At 33.3% G+C, this 27,931-nt stretch overlaps 2 protein-coding genes across 2 annotated transcripts; one reads left to right on the top strand and one right to left on the bottom strand.

Annotated features, from left to right (window-relative positions):
- Positions 1 to 8,651: 8,651 nt before the first annotated feature.
- LOC120193285 (glycine-rich RNA-binding protein 3, mitochondrial-like) lies at positions 8,652 to 9,851 on the bottom strand. Its single transcript, XM_039195820.1, has 2 exons — positions 9,832 to 9,851; positions 8,652 to 8,985 (listed from the first exon to the last, which is right to left on the bottom strand). Exons 1-2 carry the CDS (start codon positions 9,849 to 9,851, stop codon positions 8,652 to 8,654), a joined length of 354 nt encoding a protein of 117 aa, XP_039051751.1.
- Positions 9,852 to 24,858: 15,007 nt separating this feature from the next.
- Positions 24,859 to 26,471, top strand: LOC120193273 (protein indeterminate-domain 7-like). Its single transcript, XM_039195811.1, has 2 exons — positions 24,859 to 25,130; positions 25,210 to 26,471. Exons 1-2 carry the CDS (start codon positions 24,938 to 24,940, stop codon positions 26,469 to 26,471), a joined length of 1,455 nt encoding a protein of 484 aa, XP_039051742.1. The 5' UTR covers positions 24,859 to 24,937.
- The last annotated feature ends 1,460 nt before the right edge of the window (positions 26,472 to 27,931 follow it).

The raw sequence follows: 27,931 nt of genomic DNA on the forward strand, positions 1-27,931 counted from the left end.
GAAAAATATTCGACCTGACTTGAAAATAATATAAATTTACCTTATATATTTAGGGATAATTACAATAATTATACCCTGTATATATTATTTTTTTTCCAATTAGATCTCTATTTTTATTGAATAAAATAATATTTTTTATAAATATATTTATTTTGGGTCAGGTCATATTTGAATTTTATCTTAAAAAGTCATATCGGGTTTAAGTTAGAGTCAGATTTTAGATATAGGGTATATATTTTTGGGTCGGGTCTGGTTGAGCAAAAATTCGATCTGTCCCGATCCGACCCATGTCTATCCCTAGGTAGATAGATAATTTAAGAGAAGTGGGTAAATTTAAAGAAATTGTTTTTAAAAAAACATATATACCTATTTCTATTTTATTTTTAATTTTAAGATATATTAATTTTGTTTTACTTCTAATTTGCTGAATTGACATCGTCTAACTTGTAAAATCAAACTTAAGCAAGGTAATTATAATAGAATATAGTATAGATATATAATAAATTGGGCCCAAAATGGATTAGGTAAACTCAAAAACCTATCGACATTAATAAGTTCTCTCTTGGGCTAGAAAAAGGTCTACGCCCAACTTTTACCTCCTTTTAAAGAAACATATTTTCATTAATTTTCTATTTAGATCTGAATTATGTTGTCATAATTGATTTTTGTCAATTACTTTTTAATTTTGAAATTTAATTTTTTCAATATTTTAATTTATTAATTTTAGTGACATAAATTTTTATGTTTATTTTGATAATTAAATAAATCAGTTTAATATTGAATTAAAAGTAAGTAGATAATTCTCTCTCTTCCCTTTTTTTATTCTTTACAAGTCGTATCAATTTTATTAATCAATCCAATTTTTTCTTCTTTAATTTTGTTTAATCGGTGGCATCACCGATTTTGATATTGGTTGCGGTCCGTAGGTTGTCTTTTTCTTTGTTTTTTATTAGTTTTTCTAATAAGAATATTTATGTCTTTGTGAAATGTTCTCTGTCTTATGATATATTTATCTCTGTCTTTATGACATGTTTTTCTGTCTTTTGGTAGTTTATGCTTTTTTTGCTGTTGTTTTCATTTATATTTTTTCTTAGGGTTGGATTTGATATCGCTACAACTAATCAAGATGGCATTTATTTGTTACCATGTTGATCTTCCATGCTTTGGACCCTCAGATTGATTTGGATACACGTTTTACATTTGTGGATAGTTTTCTCACGTCGATTGACTCTGATTTGCGACTTGTCAGTGGTCTTTAATAGCTTCATTCCTTTTTGTGGTTCGTTTACTGATACAGTCAGATTTGTTCGTATCTTTATTTTGTTGGAGCATTGATTAGATTTTTTAATATTTTCTTTTTTTGGTCATTGTGTGATCTAGGTGGCTAGTTTTTGTGTCAATATTTATAGGAAAATGTTCTAATTATAATTTAGTTTATTTTACGGTTATGCTTGTAAATTTTCATTGTAATTCTGAATATTTTCTATTTTTAATAAAATTAGCGACTTTCTATAAATTGAACCCATTTAGCGGTTTCAATTATTAAGAGTAATGTTGTTCTCGCTAGAAATTTAGAATTTTAATAGTTGTATCTGCATAGTGTGCGTACGTTGTTAATAACTTAAAAAAATCTTTTGAACATATACTACTATATAATCACTCAAAATTAAAAAAAAAATAACTATTAGTAGGCTTCAATATATCCAACAAAATTTTAGGGAAGATCCGATTGTTGGTTGAGACACTGAAATGATTAGTTCAACCTAAATTTTAGGAAGTTCCTTTGGTAACTATTATTTCAAACTTCCAAACCAAAAATGTTTTGCTTTTAAAAATATTTTTAAAATCGATTAGATTTTACTACACTTATAATATTAACGACTATAATATTTCATATAAAATGATTTGTTTTTAGTTAATATTAACGACTATAATATTATATTCGTTAATATTATAAGTGGTAAAATTTTTGTTTGGGAGTTATTAATTTCGCACTTAAATTTAAGTGATGGTTTTTAGTTGTTTTATTTAAAGAATATATATAAATATAGAAGCAACTTTACAATAAAGATTAAGGGTAAACTATTTATTTAGTCACACATCTATTTTATATTTTATATTTATTATTTATTTACCCTTCATTTTCAGTAATTTAATTTTAGTCTTTTATATATTTTAATCATCTTTAATATTTGTATCCTTTTGATTTAGTCCATGATGGATCACCTTTGTTTTAGATTTAGTCCATAATCTTTTAATTATTCGATTAATATTTAGTCATTAGATTAAGAGAATTCTTAATTTGGTCATCGCTTTTGCTCGATGTTCCAATTTAATTATTCAAATTGCAATATTATTGATTAAAATTAATTTAAGTTAATGTTAGAACCTCCACTTTAGATTAGATTTCAATATAGTCCTCTTAATTTAGGGAATAATTTGAGTCGGCCCTTGCCTAAATGCTCAAGGGACTATCTCGATTATTCGATTCAATAATGGATTAAAATCAAATAGGATTAATATTAGAACCTACATTTTTAGGTTTATGCCTCTAGGTTCTTTAATTTTCATAACTTGACACTTCAAGAAAGAAAAAGCCTAAATATATCCTTTTGTTTAATTAGGATTAATAAAAATTTATTTGATTGCATTTTATTTTAAAATTTAAGGCAATGTTAATTTATTAGGGATTCGATAGTATATCTCCCGCGAGTATGCTCAAGGGTGACTACTGGTGATTCCTGAAATAGGTCGACATCCTTTTCAAAGTCGCATCATGATTTCTAAAATATTGAAGCAATGTTCGTTTATTGGGAAAAATAGTTTATCTCCTGCATTCATGCTAGGGGCGAATGCTATTGACTTTAATAAATGAATATCATTTTCAACTTTGCATCCATAATGGTTTTTAAATTAGATAAGGTTAGAACTCAAAATTTTCGATTCTAAATATAGGGTAATCAACTAGGTACCAATTTTTGGGTGTTTGTGGGGGTGCTAATCATTCCCCACGCGTAACCGACTCCCAAACCTGATTTCTGGATTTTGCAAAGCCTAAAACTTGGTATTTTAATAAAAATGAAAAAAATTATTAAAAACACATGGTTTTTATAGTGTCCCATTCACACCTTAAATGATTGGTGGTGACTCCTTACATTTCAAAACCTTTTCAAAGAAAAAACCCCCAAGTCGACATTATTCTCCCCCGTCCAGGTGAAAAACGGTGTCGACGGCTTGGCGACTCCTTTGGGACTTTTGTTTTTAAAACAACTTGAGAGTCGAGCCATGAGTTGGTTACCCAATATTTAGAATTCTGGAAATTACAAGTTCGATCTTATTTAATTTATAGTTCATTATGTTATTTCAAAGAAAAAGAAAACAAGATGTTCTCTCTGGTTAATACTTACACTTCTGTGAATTTTTAGGACTGTTGCATATCATAGCTCTAAACTCGAGCTCAATCCTGATTTACTTAAGAAGAGGGAAATATCACACCTCATGTGGAGCATTGGGCTCCCTCGTGTGGGTCTGACAAATTACGTCTAGAAAGCATCCTAAGTTGCATGTTCGAATATCAGTTTCGATGCACACTTTTAACTGTGTGATCCCCTGAGCCGAATCTGATTCGCAAGTCTGTAATGGACTAGAATTGGAGTCAACCTTAGCAGGTTGTAAACATGGCTTGGGGACCCTTTGATAGAACTCAACCTCATCTAGAGAATTTAGTAGACCTACCCCGCTAGAGCCATGTGGATACCCTAAGAGAACTAGAATGCATGCAATTAGAGTTTTAATTTTATCTGTTTTCTTTATTCACTATATTCATGGTTTATTTACCGATTGAATTTAATCATTTCAGATCTTTTAACACACATTTCTTTTATTTGATCATTATTTCACTAACTTGGCTTCCTTTTGTCTTGTCTTGTGTTTTATTGTATTTTTGCGTGAACATTACATATCCTTCAAAGATATTGATCCATGAAATAACTTATCTTTTAGAAGATTCTTGAAAAATAATGCCCACAACAATGCCTTTTATTGGGTTCGATACAATTTCAAAGATTCTCTACGTAAATCGAGTAGCGTCAAGAGAGAGTCTACCTACTAAGGAGATAAGCCAGACATCTACCTGCTAAGATAACAAGTTGGACTCAAGAAGATTTGATGCTGAAGCCAACAGTTGAAAGTCATGAACCAATTTGAAAAATTTTTGAAAGTAGGAGATGAAGTAGAAGATTTGAAGACGATGCAATACCTAATGCTCGTAGAAGCTAGATAACTTTAACATGGACCAAATTTTCACTTCCCCAATGTACCAATTGATTTGTATACATATATTTATGAATTACATGAAGTATAGTAGAATATATGTGTTTTACTAAACTTGTCAAGCTCAACTTTCGAATTGTTTCTGTTTGCATGTTAGTTCCGTGTCCGAGGAACGCTGTCGGTGAGGAATCTCCACCAACATCGATTTAGGACACAATACTTGATTCTTTAATGAGTATACATATTCATAGAATATTATTTATATTTTGTCTGTAATTCTATTAATATTATTTTATTCTGTGAGTGATTTCTCGTTTTTATGTAAGAATATATATAAATTAATGTCCTCATATATTGTGGGAACGTTTGGTACCAGAAGTCTAATTATTGTCGAACTATTTAAAGACTTGTTCATGCATGCTACAAAATGATTCCCTTCTAAAATATATAAGCTTAAATGTTCTCCAATAAAAGAATAAGATAATGTTCTCCAATAAAAGAATAAGATAGGTATGTATTTTGAATTGACAACATGAGTCCTTCAATTTCATAATTGGTGGAAAAGCCTACCTAACTTTTTAGTATTATATATCTTGTACCAAGAATAAGATAGATGAGTCGATCAAGTTTATAGGATACAAAACATCATTTTAACCTGTAATTAATATAAATTTTCAGATTGATCTCCGATTATTTTTTTCATTCCCTTGTTTAAGATATTCATATTTTCGTCATGTATAAATTATAAGATACTAAATCCTGACTACTTTGCGATTGCACCAGAGGGATGGGACCTCCTATTTGGGGAGATTTTATGGACAATCTGGAAACATAGGAATCTGTGTGTTTTCGATCCGGATAAATTGGGAAGAGAAACCATATTGACAGAGGGTTTAAGGATTCAAATGGAAAGCAATGGAGCCCTGGTGTCTACGATCAAAACGAATAACCAGGGAATATACAAACAGATGGAATAAAAAAATGGACAGCTCCTCCCAACGAGTGGGTTAAGGTAAACACGGACGGAGCAAGGAATACGCACAGCGGATTTGCAACTTGCGGAGGTGTGTTAAGAAACAACAATGGAGACTGGTTAATGGGATTCACTAAAGCTGTGGGAATCTGCTCAACTTTAGAAGCTGAATTATGGGATATTCGAAGTGTAGAAACTCGTTTTTGTCCAGAGTCTTTCTTTTATATTTTAATTATTTATTATTATTATTATTATTTTATTAACAATTAATTTGTATTACAGGCCCAGAATATTACAAGCCCAACACAAGCCCCAAACACGGATTAGGCCCTCACCCAGAGCCCAACTATAAGGACAAAACCCAAACCAGTTACAAACAGTTGTTCAGATCCGGATCCGACCCGAACCGGCCCAACAGCCGACACGACCCGATTCAATTAGAGTTTTGAAACCCTAGCTCATATTTTGTTGTCAGCCGCCGAAACCACCAAGCCACCAGACCGGCACCGTTAGCTTCACAGCCCAACTCCCCAACCGCATGAGCCATCGCCGATTGCTTCCCGAGCCGCTGTCATCATTGAGCTATACCAAACAGTGACACCATCCATCACCAAAGAAGTCGGCAAATATCATAGAAAGCCCAGTAAAAAAAACAACATCAAATCAAATCAGGGATCATAGATTTTCTCACTTACCCAAGCTTAGTGGAATCATTCCCCTATTCTTTAGCCTCATCATCTCACCTTAAATCAACATGCAAGGGGATAAAAGAGAGGGAGTAGAGAGAAGTTAGAGGGGAGGGCATTCGACAGAGAAAACAGAGAGTTTTTGGGGAAAGAAAAAAACAGAGAGAAGAAAACCCTCAAGAATCGAAAAAAGGAATGAGATCTAAACAAAAAAAAACTATTCGGACAAGAGGAGTTCTGAACCCAAAAACAAGCCACTATCCAAAGAAACTCACGTTTGGGCAAAGATTCGACCACTGTTATTTCGCCGGAGCAACTATATTCCAACTTCGAAGGTAAAACTCTTGCCTTTGTGGTTTGGGTTTTGATTTTAGGGTTTTAAGGGGGAGAAAGAACAAGACTTAAAACTTTAGGGTGAACGAGGGGTAGAGAGGAGATTAGGGCTTGGTTCGCTCGCTCTCACTGTCGGTTTACGGCGGTTGTGACACTCTCTTCTCTTTTTGCGGCAGATGAAAACTAGGGGAGGGGAGAGAGCTTATTTCATTTAGGGTTAAAATAGAAAAGAGATATAAGAGGAATGAGGAGCTTTGGCCGGTTTGGCTTGGTTTTTGGCCCTTTATACCTAAGCGTGAAACGACATTGTTCGGTAGAGAGATGGGGCTATGCGTTTTGATGTGAGCAGATATTTTCATACCCATCCCTCGTATTTTGTATAAACTCTTGTATTTGGGTCATGAAATGGAATCTTCTTATTTTAAGCATATGACTTTACTCGCGTTTCATTTTGGTCCTAAGTATCTCTTGGTTCGTGTTTTTATAATCTTTTGAATTGGACATTTATTTGTGATGATTTTCATTTTAGTCCTAAACATTATTTGTAGTTTATTTGCATCTTTAGTGTTTAATTGTTTAATATTTCCTATTTTCATCTGGATTATTGTTGTGGTAGTTTAGCTTTCCAAGGTAATACTATTATTATTTAGTCTTTTTAATGACCTAGTATGCTTAGTTTCATTTGTTTACATTCCAGTCTTCAATGATTACATGTTTATATATTAGTCCTTGACTTACACATACATATTTTGTACATGTGAATATTACTATATACATATCATAGTTTTTTTATTATAAGATGAATGTATTTTATATATCATATTACTTGCATGTATTTCAGTATATTATTAGTGTTTAATTTATTTTGTTTGATCTTATTTAACTATTTCATTTTTAAAATGCCCAATTGTCAATATATCTTGTACTTGATGTTAATATTTTAAATATTTCACTTGAATATTTTTCAAGAACACCTATTTGTAGAATGAGCATGGAAAGCACTACTTGGTCGAAGTAGTGTGATCTGATACGACATTCGAACAAAATGAGAACTTGAAATAAATCTAGTTCATTTTACTAATTAAATCTTGTTTATTCAAATAATTCAATGTGTTTTTATGTGGTAATTTATTCTACGTAAATGTAGATTATCCATTTATATTCAATTAGCGTTTTTAAAATAAATGATGAATGAATATTCTTTTACTGATAAGAAATAGGCAAGATATCTTTCCCGATTGAGGATTGCTAATTTCGAGATTTCTTTTCTAATTAAAGAATTTTCCCTAATAATATAAATAATTTGAAGCAACTTAATAAATATATATCATATTTTATCTTTATATGTGATTCATGATTTCCACTATTACGACAACGTGTAAGCGATCAAGTACCAATTTTGGGCGTTGTGGGGGTGATAATCCTTTCCCATACGTAATCGACTCCTGGACCTGTTAAATCGAATTTTTGGTAAGAGCAAACCAACTTTTGTCTTAAAAAACGATTTTTCCTTAAAATTGTTTTAAAAGACACTTTTAGGTATTTGACCTACCTAACTCAAAGTCGATGACGACTCTCTTTCAATTTAATTAAAATTAATATAAAATCAAATAAAGTCATAATGGTTTTTAAAAAAATAATATTTAATTATTTTTAAAAAATGGTTATGACAGCTTGACGGCTCTACTGGGGAGTTTTTTTAGGGTTTGTTTGGTTCACGGAATGTAAGATTACCAGTGGGAATAAAAGATTACCAGGGAATAGGATTATTGGGAATGTTACATTACTGTGTTTGGTTAGTTTGACAGGAATGTAAGATTACAGTGTTTGGTTGAAGGAATAAAAGATTACAGGAATGCATATTTTACCAAATTGTCTTTGTTTTATATTTTTTAACAAGTGAAATTATAAATATTTAAATAAAAATTATTTATATAAAAATTACATTTGTTGATAATATATTACTTGAGTATTTAAATATATCATGTATTATTTAATTTTAATTAATATTAAATTTTACATAATTTATCTAAAAATATATTAAAATTTTACATCAACATTTAACTAAATGTTTACATTGTGAAAATTCTTTATAGATATTTATAATAATAAAAAGATGTAAATTATTTTTGTTATCTAAGATATAATATTTATTATATCTTATATATACAATAATTTATTTATTTATTTATTTTTTATATTTATACTTAATTCTTCATACTTTATCATTATTATTTATCCCATGAATTTATATTACAAAAACATAATTCAAATAAGTAAGAAATTAAATTTATTCGAACTCAAATCACATAAAAATTAGTTTCCCAGAAAGTAACGACCATAACTAAATAACCAAACAATTTACTGCTACTTGACACAGACTTGCTTCATGCCCTTTTGGCGAAATCACTTCTATTCTCATCGTCGTTGTCCCGGAAGTTCTCATTCATTGGCTCGTTTGAGTCGAATGCTTCTCTTCCCTCCTTGAAGCCATCTTCAGCACTACCGAATTGATCACTACCATCAAATCCCGTATTCTGGCTTCCATATCCAGCAGGACCTCCGGTGGCAACGTCACCAGTAGCAGCAACATTGAAATTCCCACCATCGAAATTGATTGCAGCAGATTGATCAAAACCACCATAATTTCCTTGGCCTCCATAGTTACCACCACCGTATCCAGCATTACCTCTATAACTTCCAGATGAGAGACTGACATTTCTATTCCAAGAACATTCACAATTGACGAATATATATATTCTTTACATCTTATTTTTCCCTTTATACTTTCTTATCACAGTAACATGAAGCTGGTAAGATGCACTAGGCTGATAGCAACATCGACAACGACGACGATATCATCAATTTATGATGATATACAACAGTTCTAGCATGCACAATTACAATCTAAAGTGATGTTGAACTCTGTTATCTTTAATCAATTTAAAAGGGGGGAAAACAGTTGCAAGATCCAAGTAACAAACCGAACCATTAGGGAGTGAGCTAGCATCAAAATAGAAAACCAAAAATAATTCCACCGATACTTAAAGAACAAGAGCCTCGAGCGGAAGCAGTATGTATTGAAAGCTCTTCAATTGAGAGCCACATGAATAGAATAAGACAATTAACTACTAAACACAAATGATATGCTGAAAGATAACATAATAGATTTCAACTTTAAAGCTAGTAATTTCAAACAGATAATAAGCAGGAATGAGTTAATTAGCTTACCAATGGAGGTTGAATCATTCTATCCATGCTTTTCCTAGCTGAATAACTTGCAAAAAAAAAAACCAAATAAAACCAGAATCAAGCCCTATCTCTCAATCATCGTTCTTCGACCCAACAAACATAAACTACAAATCACAAATTTCACTTTCGTCATCATTCAACATACAAAATTTTCCATTTTCAAAACGAAAAGCTCAGAGATCTACACAGAACAAGAAACCAGAGTCAGCTTAAAAAAGATCAGAATTTGTAGTATGAAGCGAGCTCAAAGCTGAAATTTCTGTTCAAAAACCAAACAAACCCAGCATCTGAAACAAAAAACCCAGATACAAAAACCTCATAAAACGACCAGCCATGGTCTCAAAAGGGAGAAAACAGAACCCTCAGAATCTTAAAACCAAAGAAATGACGAAAGAGAAGAAGAAAAAAAAACTTAAAATGCGAGACATCACGAAAGGGAGAGGAGAAAAATCTTACCAGGCAAGCTCACGGGGAGAAGAAGATATGTATTTTAGCCATTAACACACCGGAATAAAAGAATACCTAACATGTGTATGGGAATAATATTCCAGGAATAAACACACAATATTTACTGTTGGGAAAGAAATATTACTTTCACTTGGGAATCTTACCCAACCAAACATGAGTATCCTTAGTCAGGAAAAAAATATATCTACCAGGGAATCCTAAAATCTTTGATCCAAACGGGCCCTTAGAGAGTCAAGTTATAAGTAGCTTACACCTTATTATTGTAGTGGAAATCAAGAGTTCGAGTCTATAGTTAGTTTATGATCCATTTATTGATTTTTTTAATTTCTGTATGTTTATCGTACTAACGTTTTAATTTATTTTTTTCAGCTCTGTTGAAGATTTTGTCAAGTTTTTTTCGTTTCCTTTTTAGTCAAAGGTTTGAATGTTCCTCCTCACACATATCATGTGCATTTGCATGGCATAAGCTCTATACCCGAGCTTCGATCCAAATAAGTCGGGGTGAATGCTTTACTCTCGTAAGAATTTATTCTTTGTATGAGTTTTGGCAAATAACCCATGGGATACATACATTATACCTTCGTAGGGATTTATTCCTCGTATGAGTATAAGATAGTGAATACCCTAGAATTGAACTCATTCCGTTCGAAACTTGTAAGGGGTAAGGATCGAGGGTTTGGCGGGGTAAGGATCGAGGGTTTGCCATCCCAATGGGGCACCGACATCAAGGACAATTCGAATACCCTTTCCTCATAGAGCCAAAACCATGCATATAGCGAACCGTAGAACAATCACCCTAGGTATAGTTATATCGAACCTCTGTCAATTAGTAGGTACCCAAAATAAGTGTACAAAAAGGAGTAGCGTTTCTAAACCTTTACCTTTTTCTTTCAATTTGACCGAATAAAAGCATGCGAACTAGATACCATGTGGTTAGGATTATTTTCTTGAAAATGAATCATTTTGGGTAGAAAGCATGTCCGGGTAGGATTACTATCTAATAAAAGCATGCTCGGGTAGATATCATGATTGAGTAGGTGTTGTATTTATCTTTAAATAGCATCTTTTAATTTTATTGATTATCTTGCCCGTACTAACTTATTTTTATTCTTTTCTTTGTGTCATTTTTCATCATTTTTGCATTGCATCTCATCAACATAACATAATGCGAAAGTGTTGATCCGCAAGGGGATATTTGAGAGAAAAGTTTCACAAGAAGAGGTAAAAGTTTTCAATCAAGCGGTAGCATACACAGACATGCATAGAGGGCTAAAAGAAGTTCAGAGTACAAGAATGAGACTTGCTCGAAGATCGTGCAATATTCGAGACTGGAAAGATGATCCATTGATCCGAGAAGTAATCCAGTAGTATAGTCTTATCTACTATCATTCCATCAATAGTTATCAAGGAGTGACACACTGACTTCAGCACCGCAGGGGCATTAACTGAGTTAGGTTACAGAGCATTTGAGGGCATAATTTTCAAGGACGAATATCTGAGATGAAGCACCATTTCTGACTTAAAATCTAAGCGAAAGCATGTCTGTAAAATGGAATATCTTGTAATGTGAAGGCTTTTATCTCTGGTGAAAATTGTTCTGAGATATTCACTGTTGGGATCAATATTTTTACATCTGCATTTGCATATTTGTATTTTGCATCTGCATTTTATTTTTAAGCATTTTCGCATGCATCATTCATGAAAACATGTAATTAATTCATGGAGAATTCAATGAAGTGGTCCTAATCACGTGACACCACATTAAGAATAGAAGCAAGATTTGAACAATTAAAGAAAGAAACTGAAATCAGTACGTTGGGAGCCTACTCAGCCAGCCGTAGAGATGAACCTTATAGGATGATTCAAGAAAAGAGAGTCAATGTGATCTAATTCCAATTACCTGTGAGGAATTACTTCTAACGATGGTTGAGAAAATCCTTGTGAATCCCATTCAGTACAAGCTAGAAGAGTTATCATATCATGAGAGCTACGATGGTGATGTCATATGCATTTATCACATAGAAAGCTTAGGACATTCCACAGAGAATTCTGGAGTATTGAAGCAAGGTCCAGAACTTGATTGATTCAGGGGCATGGATATTCGAAGAATGATGGGGCATTATAATAATAATCAAGAAGAGATCTTTGCATCTACCAGAAAATATTTTGCAATTGCATTAAAGAGCATTGTTTTGTTGGAACTTGTTTTTGTTTTGTCTTTAATATTTTCTTAAATACTTTTTAAATCTTAATGATTGAATTTATGCTACTTTCTAAGGTTGAATAATTGAACGAGTTTTAATCTTGTAGCTTTTCGAATATCGAATGATTTACATATTTTTTTAGTTCTTCAAGAATTATAGATTTTTGACATATGGTAAGATTAGACCTTTCTTATACCATCCAAAACCAGAAATAAAATCTCTCGATTCTTTACCCGAAATAATTCATGGTCACTACCAAAGAATCAAATTTTGACATTACATCTCTTTGAAACTTTATCTTTTTCAAGACACAAAAGTCATACCATGACCTTTTGTTGAGCTAATAAGGTCACACCATCGTCTTCTTATACGCAAAACCAACATTTTTTTCCTACCAATAAAACTTGAAGAGATTGAGTACAAGATGTTCACTTGAACATGAGCCTTTATACAAGAATACACAACGTATGGCATCTCGAATCAAGTTTCAAAAGATGAGCCTGAACAATTGAGACATGCTGGGAGCAAGAAGCAAAAAAAAGGAAATTAATTCAAAATAATTTTATCATGCATTAATTACACTGTTTTCATGTGAATAAAATTAATCCTGAAAATCTATTCCCCTAGTGATACCTCTTCTGTAAAGACTTTCGTGTATGAAATGATGAATGGCTTTATTTCATTATCCCTTCACAAAAGGAGAAAATATATGTCCTTTGTGTCCCCATTTGAGCCTGAATTATGTTTTCTTCTGATTCAACCCTAACCAAGGGTCACCCTCTACACTGGGGGGTAAGGTGAAGGAAATCTGCTCGTATGAGTGAAGACCATCAATCCAGATAAGATACCAAAAGGTGAACCAAATAAAAAGTGTAAAGATCAAATTAAAGCAAATAGAAAAAGCAAAGAAAGAAAAAAAAAGAGAAAAGAAGCAAAGAGAAGAAAAAACAAAGAGAAAAAAAGCAAAGAAAAAAGAAAAAGAACTAAAAAAAGAAAGAAAAGAAGACAAGAAACATATACAAAGAGTCACTAGAGTCAAATGATGCATCAAGCTTCAAACCATAAGATTGATCAAGTACAATTATTCTAGAATCAGTTCACCAAAAGATCATAGAACATCCAGAGAAAATAAAAGACACATACGAGCATATTCAAATTGAGCAAAACAAGACTGAAGGCATCAGAATGAATTGATCCTTAGTTTAATTACCCTTAAACACTTATTTGGGTCTATTTATCCCTTTCTTCCATAACTATGAACCATAGCCTACATTACGTGCCTAAAAGTCTCTTCTAATCATACATGGATTTCTAAACAGAAGATACTATCTTCAGATTTCATCCCTTCCATCGGGATTAATCTTTATTTTACAAAAGGTTTTCTAAAATCTTTAATGCATGATAGAGAAAAAATGACAAAGGTGGGTTCAAGACATAAAATGTTGAATAACATCTTGAAACCAAAGGAGGGTTCGAGTTGAAAACCTGAAAAGGTGGTCAAATATGAAGATCGTGCAACTGTTATACAGGGAGACAATCTCACAAATCCCTTAATAAGGCATTGCACAACCCGAATGTGCTCATGAGAGTTGAAAACCGGAGAACACTTCTAGTAGATGAGCATAGAATCTATTCCATCAGATCAGTGAACATCAAAGAAACGATAATGCCAGATCTCAACTAATGACAACATCCCAAGACACCTGATTCTTTCTTTACTTAACCCTACCTCAAAGATAGCATTAATCTTAACATTTGTCAAATAGCTATAATTTTATGAAGAATTTAAAGTGTAATTAATTCTTTGATATCCAATGAACTCTTGTTTTATGATTTGTCTCAATTGTGAAATCTAGAAATGGGTATTTTTTTTTTAAAAAATTCTGATTAAACATTTTTCAAAATTCTTTTGATTGATATTTTTCAAATTTTTGAAAATAAAAGAAAAAGAAAAACATTTTCAAACAAGGCAATTTCTCCAGAGTGGATCTTGGTAGTTGACATGTGACTCTTAAACACAAAATGCATGCTTAGAATCAGTGTTGAAGCAAGAAATGATGAATGTTGGGGCATTTTTGGAGACCCATATCTTCCAAGAATACAAGATTATTGAATTGAGCAAACATTCATTTTCAATGAGGCAAAAAAGCATGAAGATTGAAAATGGTGAAACAGAGATAGTGGAGCTCATTATACATGATTGTTTTGTCCATTGTCACAACATACAGTTGCATTGTTCTGGTGATTTCCCGTGCATTAATTCTAGCAAGCTAAAATGTCCCACTTACGTCCCACTGAGTTTTGTTCTTTGGTGTTCTTGCAACACTATAAAAAAGCCTTGAACACCATGAAAGCGTTTCTCTGGTTGAAAAAAATCTAGACATAAGCCACAGGAAATGATGAATAAGTTATTGAATGTTTGAAGACTTCCAAAATTTCTAGAGCTTCACAGTTCCTCCTTTGTGTTTTACATGACAAGAAAATTCTGATCTCCATGAGTCTTGTCGAGTTTGGCATTGTCACAATGTATGGTTCCAACTAGGGTCAATGATCAACACCTTACGAATTTGCTTCTAAAATTCAACGCAAAGCTTGGAGGATTGAATTCGATGTTAGAAATTGATCAAACATCTTCAAATCCAGTTGTTTCTAAGGTTCTAACCATCATCTTTGGCATGGATGTTCCTCTTGGCTCTCCTGGACAATCTATATTTCATCAATTGCTACGTTGATTAGTTTCAGACAGTGGCCTTTGATTTCTTGATACAGGATTATTGTGCGTATATAATCTTTGAAGCTTGAAAAGATATATTCTCTTTTCAAAACCATTTGGCAGGGATGATGATGATATCATGAGGGAGGCTTTGTTGGATTTCTATATAAGTTCAAGAAGAGAAAGCCAATTTTTTATCAGGGGCAAAAATTTGTTGGGGCAAGAAGAAATTGACACGAGTCCAGATTTGCTAAGATGCACACTGGTGAAAGCAAAGAATGAAGACTACCCATGCAATCATTCCCACAATTGATCAAGAAAACATATATCAACACATATATACATGTTACATGGAATTTTCATCTTTGCATCAAACATTCATCATCATGTGCAATAAAGACTTAGATTTTCCCTCTCATGAGGATACTTTTAGAAATTTCACTTGAAATCTTGTCTTTATTAAAGATAGTTTCCCCTCTCATAACGAAAAATTCAAAAACTCATCAAATCAAACACATAAAATAAACTTCATCTTGGCATCCATCATAACATCCAAGATAGTCATTCATAAATGCGTCATTTATTGATCATTCAGGAAATAAAAGTTTGGAAATGACCAGATGTCTCTAACCTGAAGAAACAATGTCATCTACAGATTCAACATCATGAAGTGAACAATCAGATCTTCTGAAGGGATTTCCTCAACATGCAGGAACAAGCAGACTGTATGTTGCCTTTGAGATTGTTTTTGTCGAAACAAAGTGTCATCTTGCTAAAGACAGTTTTTCTTAAAAAAAACCAATTTGGTCTCTCTTGAGACAATTTCTCTCAAAACAAATTTTGTCTCGCTTGAGACATTTTTCCTTTGAGATGCAAATTTCGAATTTGTTTCACTTGAAACAAAGTTGATCTCACTTGAGATTATTTTTCTCAAAACAAAATTTGTCTCACTTGAGACAGTCTTCCTTAAGACAAAAACATTTGATATTGTTTTTACTCAAAGCAAATTTCGTCTCACTTGAGACAGTTTCCCTCGGAACACAAATTTCAAAGTTGTTTTACTTGAAACAAAATTAATCTCACTTGAGATTTTTTTTAAACAGATTCGTCTCGCTTGAGACAGTTTTTCTTCAAAATATAAATTTTGGAAAATATTTCACTTGAAACAAAACTGATAAACTTTAAGATTGTTTCACTCGAAACAAATTTTGTCTCTCTTGAGACAGTTTATCTTTAAACGTCAAACTTTGAGATTGTTTCTCTTGAAACAACTTTTTGTCTCTCTTAAGACAGTTTATCTTTAAACATTAAACATTGTGATTATTTCCCTTGAAACATATTTTGTCTCACTTGAGATTATTTCTTTTGAAACAAATTATCCCTAAAGATGACCAACCATCCTCATCACGTAAGAACCGTGTAATCCATCGACCAGATCTCCTCATCACGTAGGAGCCGTGTCAACCATAGATAACCAGTCGTTCTCATCACGTAGAAATTGTATTATCACCATTTATCCCTAAAGATAGCTAGTTGTTTTCATCACGTAGGAACCGTTTCATCTACCAACCAGTTCTCCTCATCACGTAGGAGTCGTGTCAACCTTAGATAACCAGCCATCCTCATCACGTAGAAATCGTGTTATCACTATTTATCCCTAAAAATGGTCAGCCGTCCTCATCACGTAGGAACCGTGTTATCCACCAACCAGATATCCTCATCACGTATGAGTCACGTCAACCTTAGATAACCAGTTTGTCCTCATCACGTAGGAATCGTGTTATCTACATTATCCCTAAAGATGGCCAGCCGTCCTCATCACGTAGGAACCGTCTCATCTACCGACCAGATCCTCTCATCACGTAGGTTGCCTCAACCTTAGATAGTCAGACTTCCTCATCACGTAGGAACCGTGTTATCTCTAAATTTACCAAAAACGACCAGAACTCTTCATCGCGGATCAGAAGTGGCGTCTCTTCTATCAAATTTCAAAACTAAAAGAGAACCGGAAAAAAACTCGTTGTCTGTTCGTCTTTGCCCTATTTTTGTTAACACAAGAATGTGCAAAGAATGGCAGACGTAGACACCCGTTTTTTTCCGGGTCTTTTATTATTATTATTATTATTATTATTATTATTATTATTATTATTATTATTATTATTATTATTACAATTAATTTGCATTGCAGGCCCATATTACAAGCCAGTACAAGCCCAAACACGGATCAGGCCCTCACCTAGAACCCAACTACAAGGACAAAACCCAACAGTCTACCCGACCCGGTTCAATTAGAGTTTTGAAACCCTAGCTCATATTTTACTGCCAGCTACCGCAACTACCAAGCCACCAGACCGGTGCGTGAGCTTCACCGCCCTACTCCCCAGCCGCGTGAGCCACCGCCAATTGCTTCCCGAGCCGTCGTCGTCATCAATCCATATAAAACATTGACAACTATCCATCACCAAATCAGTCAACAAATATTAATGAAAACCCAGTTAAAAAAACAACATCAAATTAAATCGGGGATCAGAGATTTTCTCACTAACCCAAGCTTAGGGGAATCATTCCCTTATTCTTTGGCCTCATCATCTCACCTTAAATCAACATACAAGGGGATAAAAGAGAGGGAGCAGAGAGAAGATAGAGGGGAAGGCATTCGACAGAGAAAATATAGAGTTTTCGGGAAAAGAAAAAACAGAGAGAGAAAAACCCTCAAGAATCGAAAAAAGAAGATCTAAACAAAACAAACTATTCGAAGGGGAGTTCCGAACCAAAAACAAACCACTATCCAAAGAAACTCACCTTTAGGCAAAGATTCAGCCACCGTTGTTTCGTCGGAGCAACCATATTCTAGCTTTAAAGGTAAAACTCTTGCTTTTGGGGTTTAGGTTTTGATTTTAGGGTTTTAAGGGGGAGAAAGATCAAGACTTAAAACTTTAGGGTGAATGAGGGTAGAGAGGAAATTAGGGTTTAATTCGCTCGCTCTCACCACCGGTTTACTGCGGTTGTGGCACTCTCTTCTCTTTTTGCGACGGATAAAAACTATGGGAGGGGAGAGAGTTTATTTTATTTAGGGTTAAAAGAGAAAAGAGAGATAAGAGGAATGGGGGGACTTTGGCCGGTTTGGCTTGGTTTTTGGCCCTTTATACCTAAGCATGAAACGACGCCGTTTGGTAGGGAGATGGGGCTGTGTGTTTTGATGTGAGGGGATATTTGCATACCCAACCCTCGTATTTTGTATAAACTCTTGTATTTGGGTCATGAAATGGAATCTTATTATTTTAAGCATATGACTTTACCCGCTTTTCATTTTGGTCCTAAGTATCTCTTGGTTCGTGTTTTTATAATCTTTCGAATTGGACATTTATTTGTGATGATTTTCATTTTAGTCCTAAACATTATTTGTAGTTTATTTGCATCCTTAATGTTTTATTGTTTAATATTTCCTATTTTCGTCCTGATTATTGTTTTGGTTGTTTTTTAGCTTTCCAAGGTAATACTATTATTATTTAACCTTTTTAATGACATAGTATGCTTAGTTTCATTTGTTTACATTCCAGTCTTCAATGATTCCATGTTTATATATTAGTCCTTGACTTACACATACATATTTTGTACATTCGCCTATTACTACATACATATCATAGTTTTTTTATTGTAAGATGAATGTATTTTATATATCATATTACTTACATGTATTTCAGTATATTATTAGTGTTTAATTTATTTTGTTTGATCTTATTTAACTATTTCATTTTTAAAATGCTCAATTGTCAATATCTCTTGTACTTGATTTTAATATTTTAAATATTTCACTCGAATATTTTTCAAGAACACCGATTTGTAGAATGAGTATGGAAAACACTGATTGGTCGAAGTAGTGAGATCCGATACGACATTCGAATGAAATGGGAACTTGAAATAAATCTAGTTCATTTTACTACTTAAATCTTGTTTATTCAAATAATTCAATGTGTTTTTATGCGGTAATTTATTCAACGCAAATGTCGATTCTTCATTTATATTCGATTCACATTTTTTAAATAAATGAGGAGGGAATATTCTTTTACTGATAAGAAATAGCCGAGATAGCTTTCCCGATGAAGGATTGCTAATTTCGAGATTTCTTTTGTAGTTAAATTTTTTCCTAATAATACAAATAATTTGTAGCAAGTTAATAAATAGATCATATTTTAACTTTACATATGATTCATGATTTCTACCATTACAAAAACGTGTAAGCGATCAAGTGTCAATTTTGGGTGTTGTGGGGGTGTTAATCCTTCCCCACGCGTAATCGACTCTCGGATCGAATTTTTGGTAAACGAATACTAACTTTTTCTTAAAAACGATTTTTCCTTAAAATTATTTTAAAATACGCTTTTAGGTATTCGACCTACTTTTTCTTAAAAACGATTTTTCCTTAAAATTATTTTAAAATACGCTTTTAGGTATTCGACCTACCTAACTCAAAGGTCGATGGCGACTCCCTTTCAATTTAATTCAAATTAATACAAAATCAACAATTTTTTAAATAAAATTCATAATGGTTTTTAAAAAAAATATATATTTAATTATTTTTAAAAAAAAAATGTTTATGGCAGGAAGATTTATCACGCACTTGGCAAGCGGAAGCTAGAAAGGAAATAGTGGGAACGGATAACGCAGAGGCATTCCATCTATGCTCAAAGACGAAACAAGGGACTACAACACCGACAATAATGCAGCAAATCGACAGGTTATTGAAGAAGAGCTGAGAAGTGAAGTTTACGCTAATCAAAAGAGAGGCGAATCAAGTAGCCGATGCGATGGCAAAGATGGCGGATAGTACTGACTTTACAGGAGAGGTGTTATTCACAACCCCCGAAGAAGTTACCTCAGAACTCCATGAGTACAAGGCGGTTTTTTTCAACAAACGCCGCAATAGAGCTATATAGCGGTGTTTTTTGATTAAATGTCGAAAAATACTCGTAATTTAGTGGTGTTTGTTTGTAATAAACGCCGCAATAGTTATGTATCTTAATGGCGTTTTTAATATAAACGCCGCCATTGTGCAATCCTTTATCATATATCCCCAATTCTCCTTCCTGATCCTTATTTTTTTAGCACATCTTCTATCTCTCTAAAGTTCTTCCTTTGATTAGCAGTGCATCTTCATCAAATCGGTGCACCTCACACCACCGACGCGCTGCCAGTGACCACTGTTGCGCCACCAATCATCATTGGCGCGCCGCCACTCACCCCTCAAGGCTAAAAAATCGGTACTCTTTTACTGGTTTACCCCTTTTTAAAGCAAAATTATTTCTAAGTTGTCTTTTGTTTTCAGAGGCTACGACGAAGAGCAAATTAGCATCATTGAACGAGAAGCTCGACACTTTAGAACGTCGTTTGGAGTTTCTTGAAGTTCAAGTTGGAACTGCTTCTTCTAACCCTTCTCTTCTCAGTACGTGATTCCAATTTCGAGTTGTATTTGGTTTAATATCTTTGTTGTGACCTAGTTCTTATCATAGTTTGTTTACCCTTTCATTTGACCATGTAAAAACCATAGTCTTTATTTTATTTTTTCCTATGTGGTAAATTTGGTGATTACTGAATTTTGCTTTTGTATCTTGAATAATTAACAATTGGCTTGACATCAATGCATCTATCTTTTTAATGGTTATCCAACATGTATGGACTTTTAGATGTTGAATAAGTCTTTTCTATGTTTAATAATGACAATTTAAACATTTTAGGTGGTAATTGCTTTATTGTTCTCTGTAGTTGAGTTTTCAAACTGGTTCACAATGTACGATATTCTTAAGAGCAGTGAGACATCATGAGCTTAAAAGTTCTGAAGCAGAACTCGGTGGTGCAAGTTTATAAACTTTTTATAGTAAATTGATGAAGATATTTATGACTTAAATCATCTAAAATTTATAGATTCAGCTAATGGAGTGGGAGAGGCTAATAGATGCAACATAACTGTGAAAGCAGGGAAGGGACGGGAGGAAGCATTTTAGCACAACATTTAGGTATGCTGCAATGGTAAATATTTGAACTTAAAAAATAAATAGAATAGAACAAATTCTGGTGCTTAGTCTTTCATTGAAAAAACTTGGGATAATTCTTCTATTAGGTGATTAGCATTTGTAAAAATGATAAACATCTCATCCACCCATCTACTATCTTGTCTCAAGAAGAGCCAATGCTTATGTGTTTGCTAATTATTAGGGTTCTGATGCAATTGGGGCAGCAACTAGAATTACCATTTGTATTAGGGTTTTTACTCATTTAGTCTTCAGATTTCCCCTATTTTCTTAGTTTTTACTCCAATTGGAGATTTGGGTATTGTTTGTTTTTTCGGTTTTCTTTTTTATTTTATGATTTTGGATATGTTGCTTTGATTTGGTATAATTTTGAAACAAATGCAACTTTAGATACTAAAATCAAACAAAACTAATAGTTTAGTTACTAAAAGTGTAGTTTACCCTAGGAGTAATTCGGGGGTTTCCTCACTTGCTACTTGTTGTGGACCGAGGTTAGATTTAGTTTTTGTTTAGCTGCCAAAATTCAATCTTGTTGCTGTTTTTGTTAAAACTGATTAGGGTTCTTATTTGAAATTCAATCTTGTTGATGTTGTTGTTTGCTACTATTTATTGTTGTTTGCTGGATTAGGATTCTGTTATGAACTTGACTCACTTGTAACCATTTCAACTTATCTATACTATTCTTTGGTTTTAAATAATATATCAAATAAGTTAGTAAAATAATGATGAACCAATACTTAGGAATTATCTATGAAGAGGCACATTACTTTTAGAGGGTAAAGTGACATTCATTCACTACAGCAAGTTTAGTATTTAGCTTCGGTTATTGCATGTTTGTTTTTCTTGTTTGCTTTGGTTTGTGTTCACTTGTGTTTACTAATGTTGAAACATCAAAAGACATGCAGTAAGTAACTCGATCACCCATATGTATGGACAGAGTAAGAGAAATTGATTGTGGATTAAACTTTGGAGAATTTAATTCACAATCCCTAAGCAAAATCATCAGAATGTCCAAGTGGCGTATTAGCTCTGAAGATGAATCAAATTATCATTGGGAGGCTTTCGGTCCGTTTTGCCGTCGAAACCCGATGATGACTCGAAAGGAACTCCTATTGATCAATATCCTTCCATGGTCGATCTCCTACTTCAAGGTAATAATCTCTGAATATTTTCGCTGCTATATTTTTATTTTGTACTCTCAAATTTCATAGATCGTACGTAGGATGTTTGAAGCTTATTGAGAATGATGATAGAGGAGTGGATAAATACCCAATGTTTAGAACCGGATTGGGGAAATCTATGGCGCTGAAAGAATCTTCAATTGTAAAAGCATTATCTATCCTCAATGAATATGACGCTGCCTCTACTGTTACTCCAAGTAAACACTTCTCTCTTTTACTTTAATTTTTTTGTTTAATGTTTGATTCATTCCCAAGCCAGCTCCAATCAAGTTTCATATTGTAAGTGAAAGGTCGTTATCTGTTTCAAGTGCTTCACTGAAGCGCGCAAGGAGTCTTCTTGGTGAACCAGACCTAGGGGATATATTTGGTGAAATGGATGAAGAGTTTCTCCATATACAATTTACGCAGAGGAAAAATTAACCATGCTTCATCAAACAAGAAAAGCTGCTTTTTTTTCACTTTCTTTCCCCACGAAGGAGCAATGAAGACTAAATTCTAGTGAACAATATTTTTTTAATTGAAAGTGAAAGAACCTAGACTAAATTCTACATAACAATGTCAAACTACATTACATTTAATTGTAATGTTTATAAATTTTAATTTATTTTTTTGTTAAGAATTTTTCTGCATAATTTGTGTCTTAATTAAAATTTATGGTTATTGTTAATTAGATAAAGCTACATGATATTAAATTTAGGTGATGTGGAGCAAAAATGAAATATGCAAAAATCAATTAATCTAAGCTAAAGAAAGGTAATTAACGGCGTTTGTATCCAAAATCGCCACTATAGATCTAACATTTTGCAACATTTGGTCCAAAAACGCCGCTATAGCTTTGACCTTTTACGGTGTTTGTTCAAAAAACGTCGCTATAGACCTTTTGCAGTGTTTGTTCCAAAAACGTCGCTATAGGTCTAGACCTTTTGTGGTGTTTGTTCCAAAAACGCAGCTATAGATCTGAACTTTTGCGATGTTTGTTCCAAAAATGCACTTATAGATCTTGACCTTTTACGGCGTTTTTCCAAAAATGTCGCTATAGATTTCGACCTTTTGAAGCGTTTGTTCCAAAAACGCGCTATAGATCTTGACCTTTAGCGGCATTTTTTGTTCTCAAATGCCGTTAACGTTAGCAGCGCTGATATGGTCGGCGTTTTTGCTCTCGCCGCGAGTGCTTTTAGCGGCTCTTAAAAACGCTGCTAAAACTCTATTTTGATGTAGTTAAATAGTCTAAACTAATTATGAAAGATGATAAGTTGGACATTGATGCTAAATTGGTTGTTATTCAACTAATCAAGTTAAGATACATTTAATCAACTGGTATTATTATCATGATTAAGCAGGTCAATTTCGTGTAAAGGCCTCGTCATGGGTTTTTGCTTTGCATTAGTTACTGAAATTGACAAGGAAGTCAATCGGTGCCAAAAAAAAAATTTAAGGGTAGGAACCTATAGATTAGGATCACAAAATTTTTGAATGGGTAGTACAAATAAAATTTTAGGGCACAAAATAAATTTCAGGGTGGGCACCACTAATAAAATAAAGAACTAATCGAAAAAAAATTGAATTTCAGGGTGAATACGTGTCCACCCTCAACTCTATGTGACTCCGCCACTGAAGTCAACCACAGTGCGTTCGACATATCATTATTATATGGTCTATGATTATCAATTACCTTGATTTTTAACAACCTCCACAATCATGAGCATAGCTGAAATTAATTCTTCTTGCACCAACACATTAATTATATTTAGTTTAATCATGATTCATTTTACAAGGAAATTTGAGTAACAAAATTCAATTGTCCGAGGTTTGTAAAATAGTAAAACAATGTGTGAAGTTATAGTGAAATGAAGCATAAAAAGTAGAAAAGAAATCTAAGTGGACGTAACTTTTAGCTATGCCTACTAGAAATTTAATCAATGGCTCAATCATGTCGCCCTCAAATGTAGAAAGTTAAAAGAAAGGTTTACCACCCCAAGATCTATGGGTAAAAAAGCAAAGGGTAAAGTATATGAATAATCAGTAAACTATGTTAAAATAATCTTTTTGACTATTAAACTTTTTTTGGATTATTATGAAATGGTCATTAAACCAATCAAAATATTAAAAATGTTCCTTAAACTTATCGGAATTTAGCGTTATTTTATAATGTGCAATGATTATTTTGTAACAGTTCGATAATGCTAATGATCATTTTGTATTTTCTGAAACTTTAACGGTCAAAAGAAATATTTTAATATAATTTAATGAATATTTATGTAATTTCCTCAAAGTAAAAACTATAAAAAGATGAAGAAGGTAGGAGTAGTTTAGCTTTATTTATTTCTCTTTTGCTTGTTGAGAGTTGGGGAAAAGTGGCAGATTGAACCAAAGTATATATTAGTGGTAGAAAATAAATTTAAGAGGGGAAAATAAGCTTTGTTAAAGGCAAATGGACAATAAAGAAAGAAAGAAGGGACGTTTTGTTTAGGGCTGAGGATGGGAAGAGAACAACGGAAAAGACAGAAAGTACAACGTCATAGTTATCCCCGTAGGGTTAGTTTTGTGGTTCTGGCTTGTTGTTTTTGGACTGCTTCAAGATCACAGAGGAATCTTCTTTCGTCCACATCTCTCTCTCTGTCTCTTTATCTGAGTTTTATCATGAACTGAGTCTTCTTTTTTTCTTACTTCTTCTTCTTCTTACTCACTTTCAATACATACATACGTACATACATACATGTATGATGAAGATTATGGTATTGTTCATATGAGTTAAGCTTAGCTACTTGTCAGTTATCAAAGTATCAATCTTTTTTATCACTTGAGAGTTTTATGTAAGAGGTAAGGATGATGACAGGCTTGTTATTCCACCACCAACAACAAAAGCTGCAAGTTTTGGAAGAGAATATGTCTAATTTGACATCTGCATCTGGTGAGGCAAGTGTTTCTTCAGAGAATAGAGGTGAAGTTGGATACTTTGCTGTTCCACCAGCTCAAACTCAGCCAGTTAAGAGAAAGAGAAACCCCCCAGGCAACCCAGGTTGGTTTTGCTTCAGTCTTCAAGCCCTTTTTACTTTTGTTTTCATTCTTAAAAGTTGTCCATGTTTGATTTGAACCAGACCCGGATGCAGAAGTAATAGCTTTGTCCCCAAAAACACTGATGTCCACAAACAGATTCATGTGTGAGATCTGCGGCAAAGGGTTTCAAAGAGACCAGAACCTTCAGCTTCATAGAAGAGGTCATAATTTGCCATGGAAGCTAAAGCAAAGAACGAGTAAAGAGGTGAGGAAGAAAGTGTATGTGTGTCCTGAACCCAGCTGCGTGCACCATGACCCATCAAGGGTGCTTGGTGACTTGACTGGAATCAAGAAGCATTTCTTCAGGAAACATGGTGAGAAGAAGTGGAAATGTGAAAAGTGTTCCAAAAAGTATGCGGTTCAATCGGATTGGAAAGCTCACTCCAAGACCTGTGGCACTAGAGAATACAGATGCGACTGTGGGACTATCTTCTCCAGGAGGGATAGTTTCATCACTCACAGAGCCTTCTGTGATGCCTTGGCAGAGGAGAGTGCCAGGGCTAACCCACTTGAACCACCTGGTGCAGCAGCTCAGCTCAATCCCCAAGATATCCGAGCATTTTCACTTAAAAAGGAGCAACAAAGTTACACATCCGTAAGGCCGGAGATTCCTCCATGGCTCGTCACCCAACTAATGCTTGGGACTAATCTTGGTCCACCCCAGAAGATTGACCTTTCCCCTTCATCATCGTCAATCTTCTCCCCAACATTCGATTATCATCAAGAATTCACACAAGCACATTACCATGATTTATCACTCCAAGAAAACCCTAACCCCTCTCTTCCTCCTTTCCATCCAACAACAGCAGTGCCTTCACCGCACATGTCGGCTACTGCATTACTTCAGAAAGCAGCCCAGATGGGAACAACCATGAGCACCAAAACTAGCTCATCATCGGCAGTAGCTACCACTGCTACACCTGCAGCTGTTGGTTTTGGCCTCAACTTGGCTCCACTTCAACACATGAGGAATTCTTTGCCGTCTGCCGCTGGATTCGATTCGGTTTCGTTCGATGATATATCGTTTTCCGGGATCTTCAACTCAAAGGCCAGTGGGGGTTTCATCGACGAACCATTCTCGAAAACAACTACACCAGCAGAAACAACAAGATCAGATAGAAATGATCCTGAAACTACTGGCGGTACTAGTAATTCTCAAGGCAAATGCTTGACAAGAGATTTCTTGGGTCTTAGAACTATCTCTCACGGCGGTATTCTCAACATTGCTGGTTTTAATAACTGCATCAACACTCCCATGAACAACAACGCAACCAAACCCAGAAAACACCGCAAGGTTAGGTAATATAGCAAATTTTCTTTCTTATTTCAAGTTTTCCCTTCTACTTTTGCTACATTCTTCCCAAAGGGAAAGACCTATGAAAATCAACTTCCTTAATTACATATGTTATATTTTTCCCATTTGTTTCAAATTTAACGTCGTATATATATATATATATATATATATATATATATATAAGTATAGCATTCAAATGAATTCAAAGTTGAATAATATAAACATTGGCTGAATGTTATAATAACAATACACGAAAGCAACTTCAAGATGAATATGACATCCAAACTATGGATTTAGTAAGGTTTGCATTGTAATCATATTGGTTAGGTGATTTTTCATTGCTAGGCTTTGTATAAATTATAAACCCTCCCACTAAAATTATCCATAAAAAAAAGTTAAATTTGACTTTTTATTGTTTAAATTTTGTTATTAATAATGAAATATAAAAAATATATTTTAAAAAACTTTAATCAAGTAGTTTTAAATATATATTTTATGAATTTTGATTATTAAATGATTACTATCAAAGTAACTATCAAAAAACAATAAAAAATTATTTTGAATTTCATTGATTTGATTAAGGTTTAAGGAGTGGTGGATCTAGAAATTAACGGACGGAGATAAAAAAAATTCATTACTTTTTCTTTCGATAAAATGGAAATACAAATTTTCATATTTTTTTATATTTTTTAATATATTGAATTATAATGAATAATTTATCTAAAATAATCGATATGCACTTGATCTTTTACAAGGCTAACTGCATTTGGCTTAAGAGTTCGTAAAGTCTTTAAATTTTTGAAAATTAAATTAATTGTGTTTTTTACTTTTTTTATATTTAAATATATTTTATTTTAAAATTTTATCAATTTAGTTCTTTAATTAACGTGATAATATAAAGTAATTCTTTAAAAATGATATTGTGATTAATAAATTTTTATTTTTTTTACCAACAACTAATTGGTCTAATAGGATGAGACGTTAAATTCCTTAAGTAAGGTCAGAGGTTCGAACCCTGGCATCTGTGAATGGATCAAACTGGGTTGGGGGTCGTCATTGCCTCTGCAGTACCTGATCTAGATTAGTCAGTCAATAGATCGGATATTGGTGATTAATTAAAAATAATAATATTTTTTATACATCTGTGGTAAATACAAGGTAGTATATGTTTAAATTATCTCAATCAATTGACAATGAACTCTCATACCCCTATCGATACTCAAACATGGGACCTCTAGGGAGAATAGCAAATCCCTTAACCACTAAATCGCTTGCTTCATGCGATAATAATATCTTAGATTATTGTAATTCGCCACATTGACATATTTTTTTATGATTCAAAAACATGATTCTCTATCAATTATGAAAAGATAAAATAGAACAAGTAGAATTGAATTGAGGTAAGTAAAAGGTACATCTGTTTAAAGATGACTCCTAATTATTTGATATTGAACGCTCATATTCTTAAT

This window comes from Hibiscus syriacus, unplaced genomic scaffold, assembly GCF_006381635.1.
Source record: "Hibiscus syriacus cultivar Baekdansim isolate YM2019G1 unplaced genomic scaffold, ASM638163v2 tig00116994_pilon, whole genome shotgun sequence".
NCBI lineage: Eukaryota > Viridiplantae > Streptophyta > Magnoliopsida > Malvales > Malvaceae > Hibiscus > Hibiscus syriacus.

Bases quoted from the DNA above. Each gene is read 5' to 3' on its own strand.
- LOC120193285 (XM_039195820.1), bottom strand. From the start codon at position 9,851: ATGGCTGGTCGTTTTATGAG. The intron at 8,986-9,831 runs GTTTTTGTATCT...TTCTTGGAATAG, and splicing joins ATGGCTGGTCGTTTTATGAG to AAATGTCAGTCTCTCATCTG.
- LOC120193273 (XM_039195811.1), top strand. From the start codon at position 24,938: ATGATGACAGGCTTGTTATTCCACCACCAACAACAAAAGCTGCAAGTT. The intron at 25,131-25,209 runs GTTGGTTTTGCT...GATTTGAACCAG, and splicing joins AAACCCCCCAGGCAACCCAG to ACCCGGATGCAGAAGTAATA.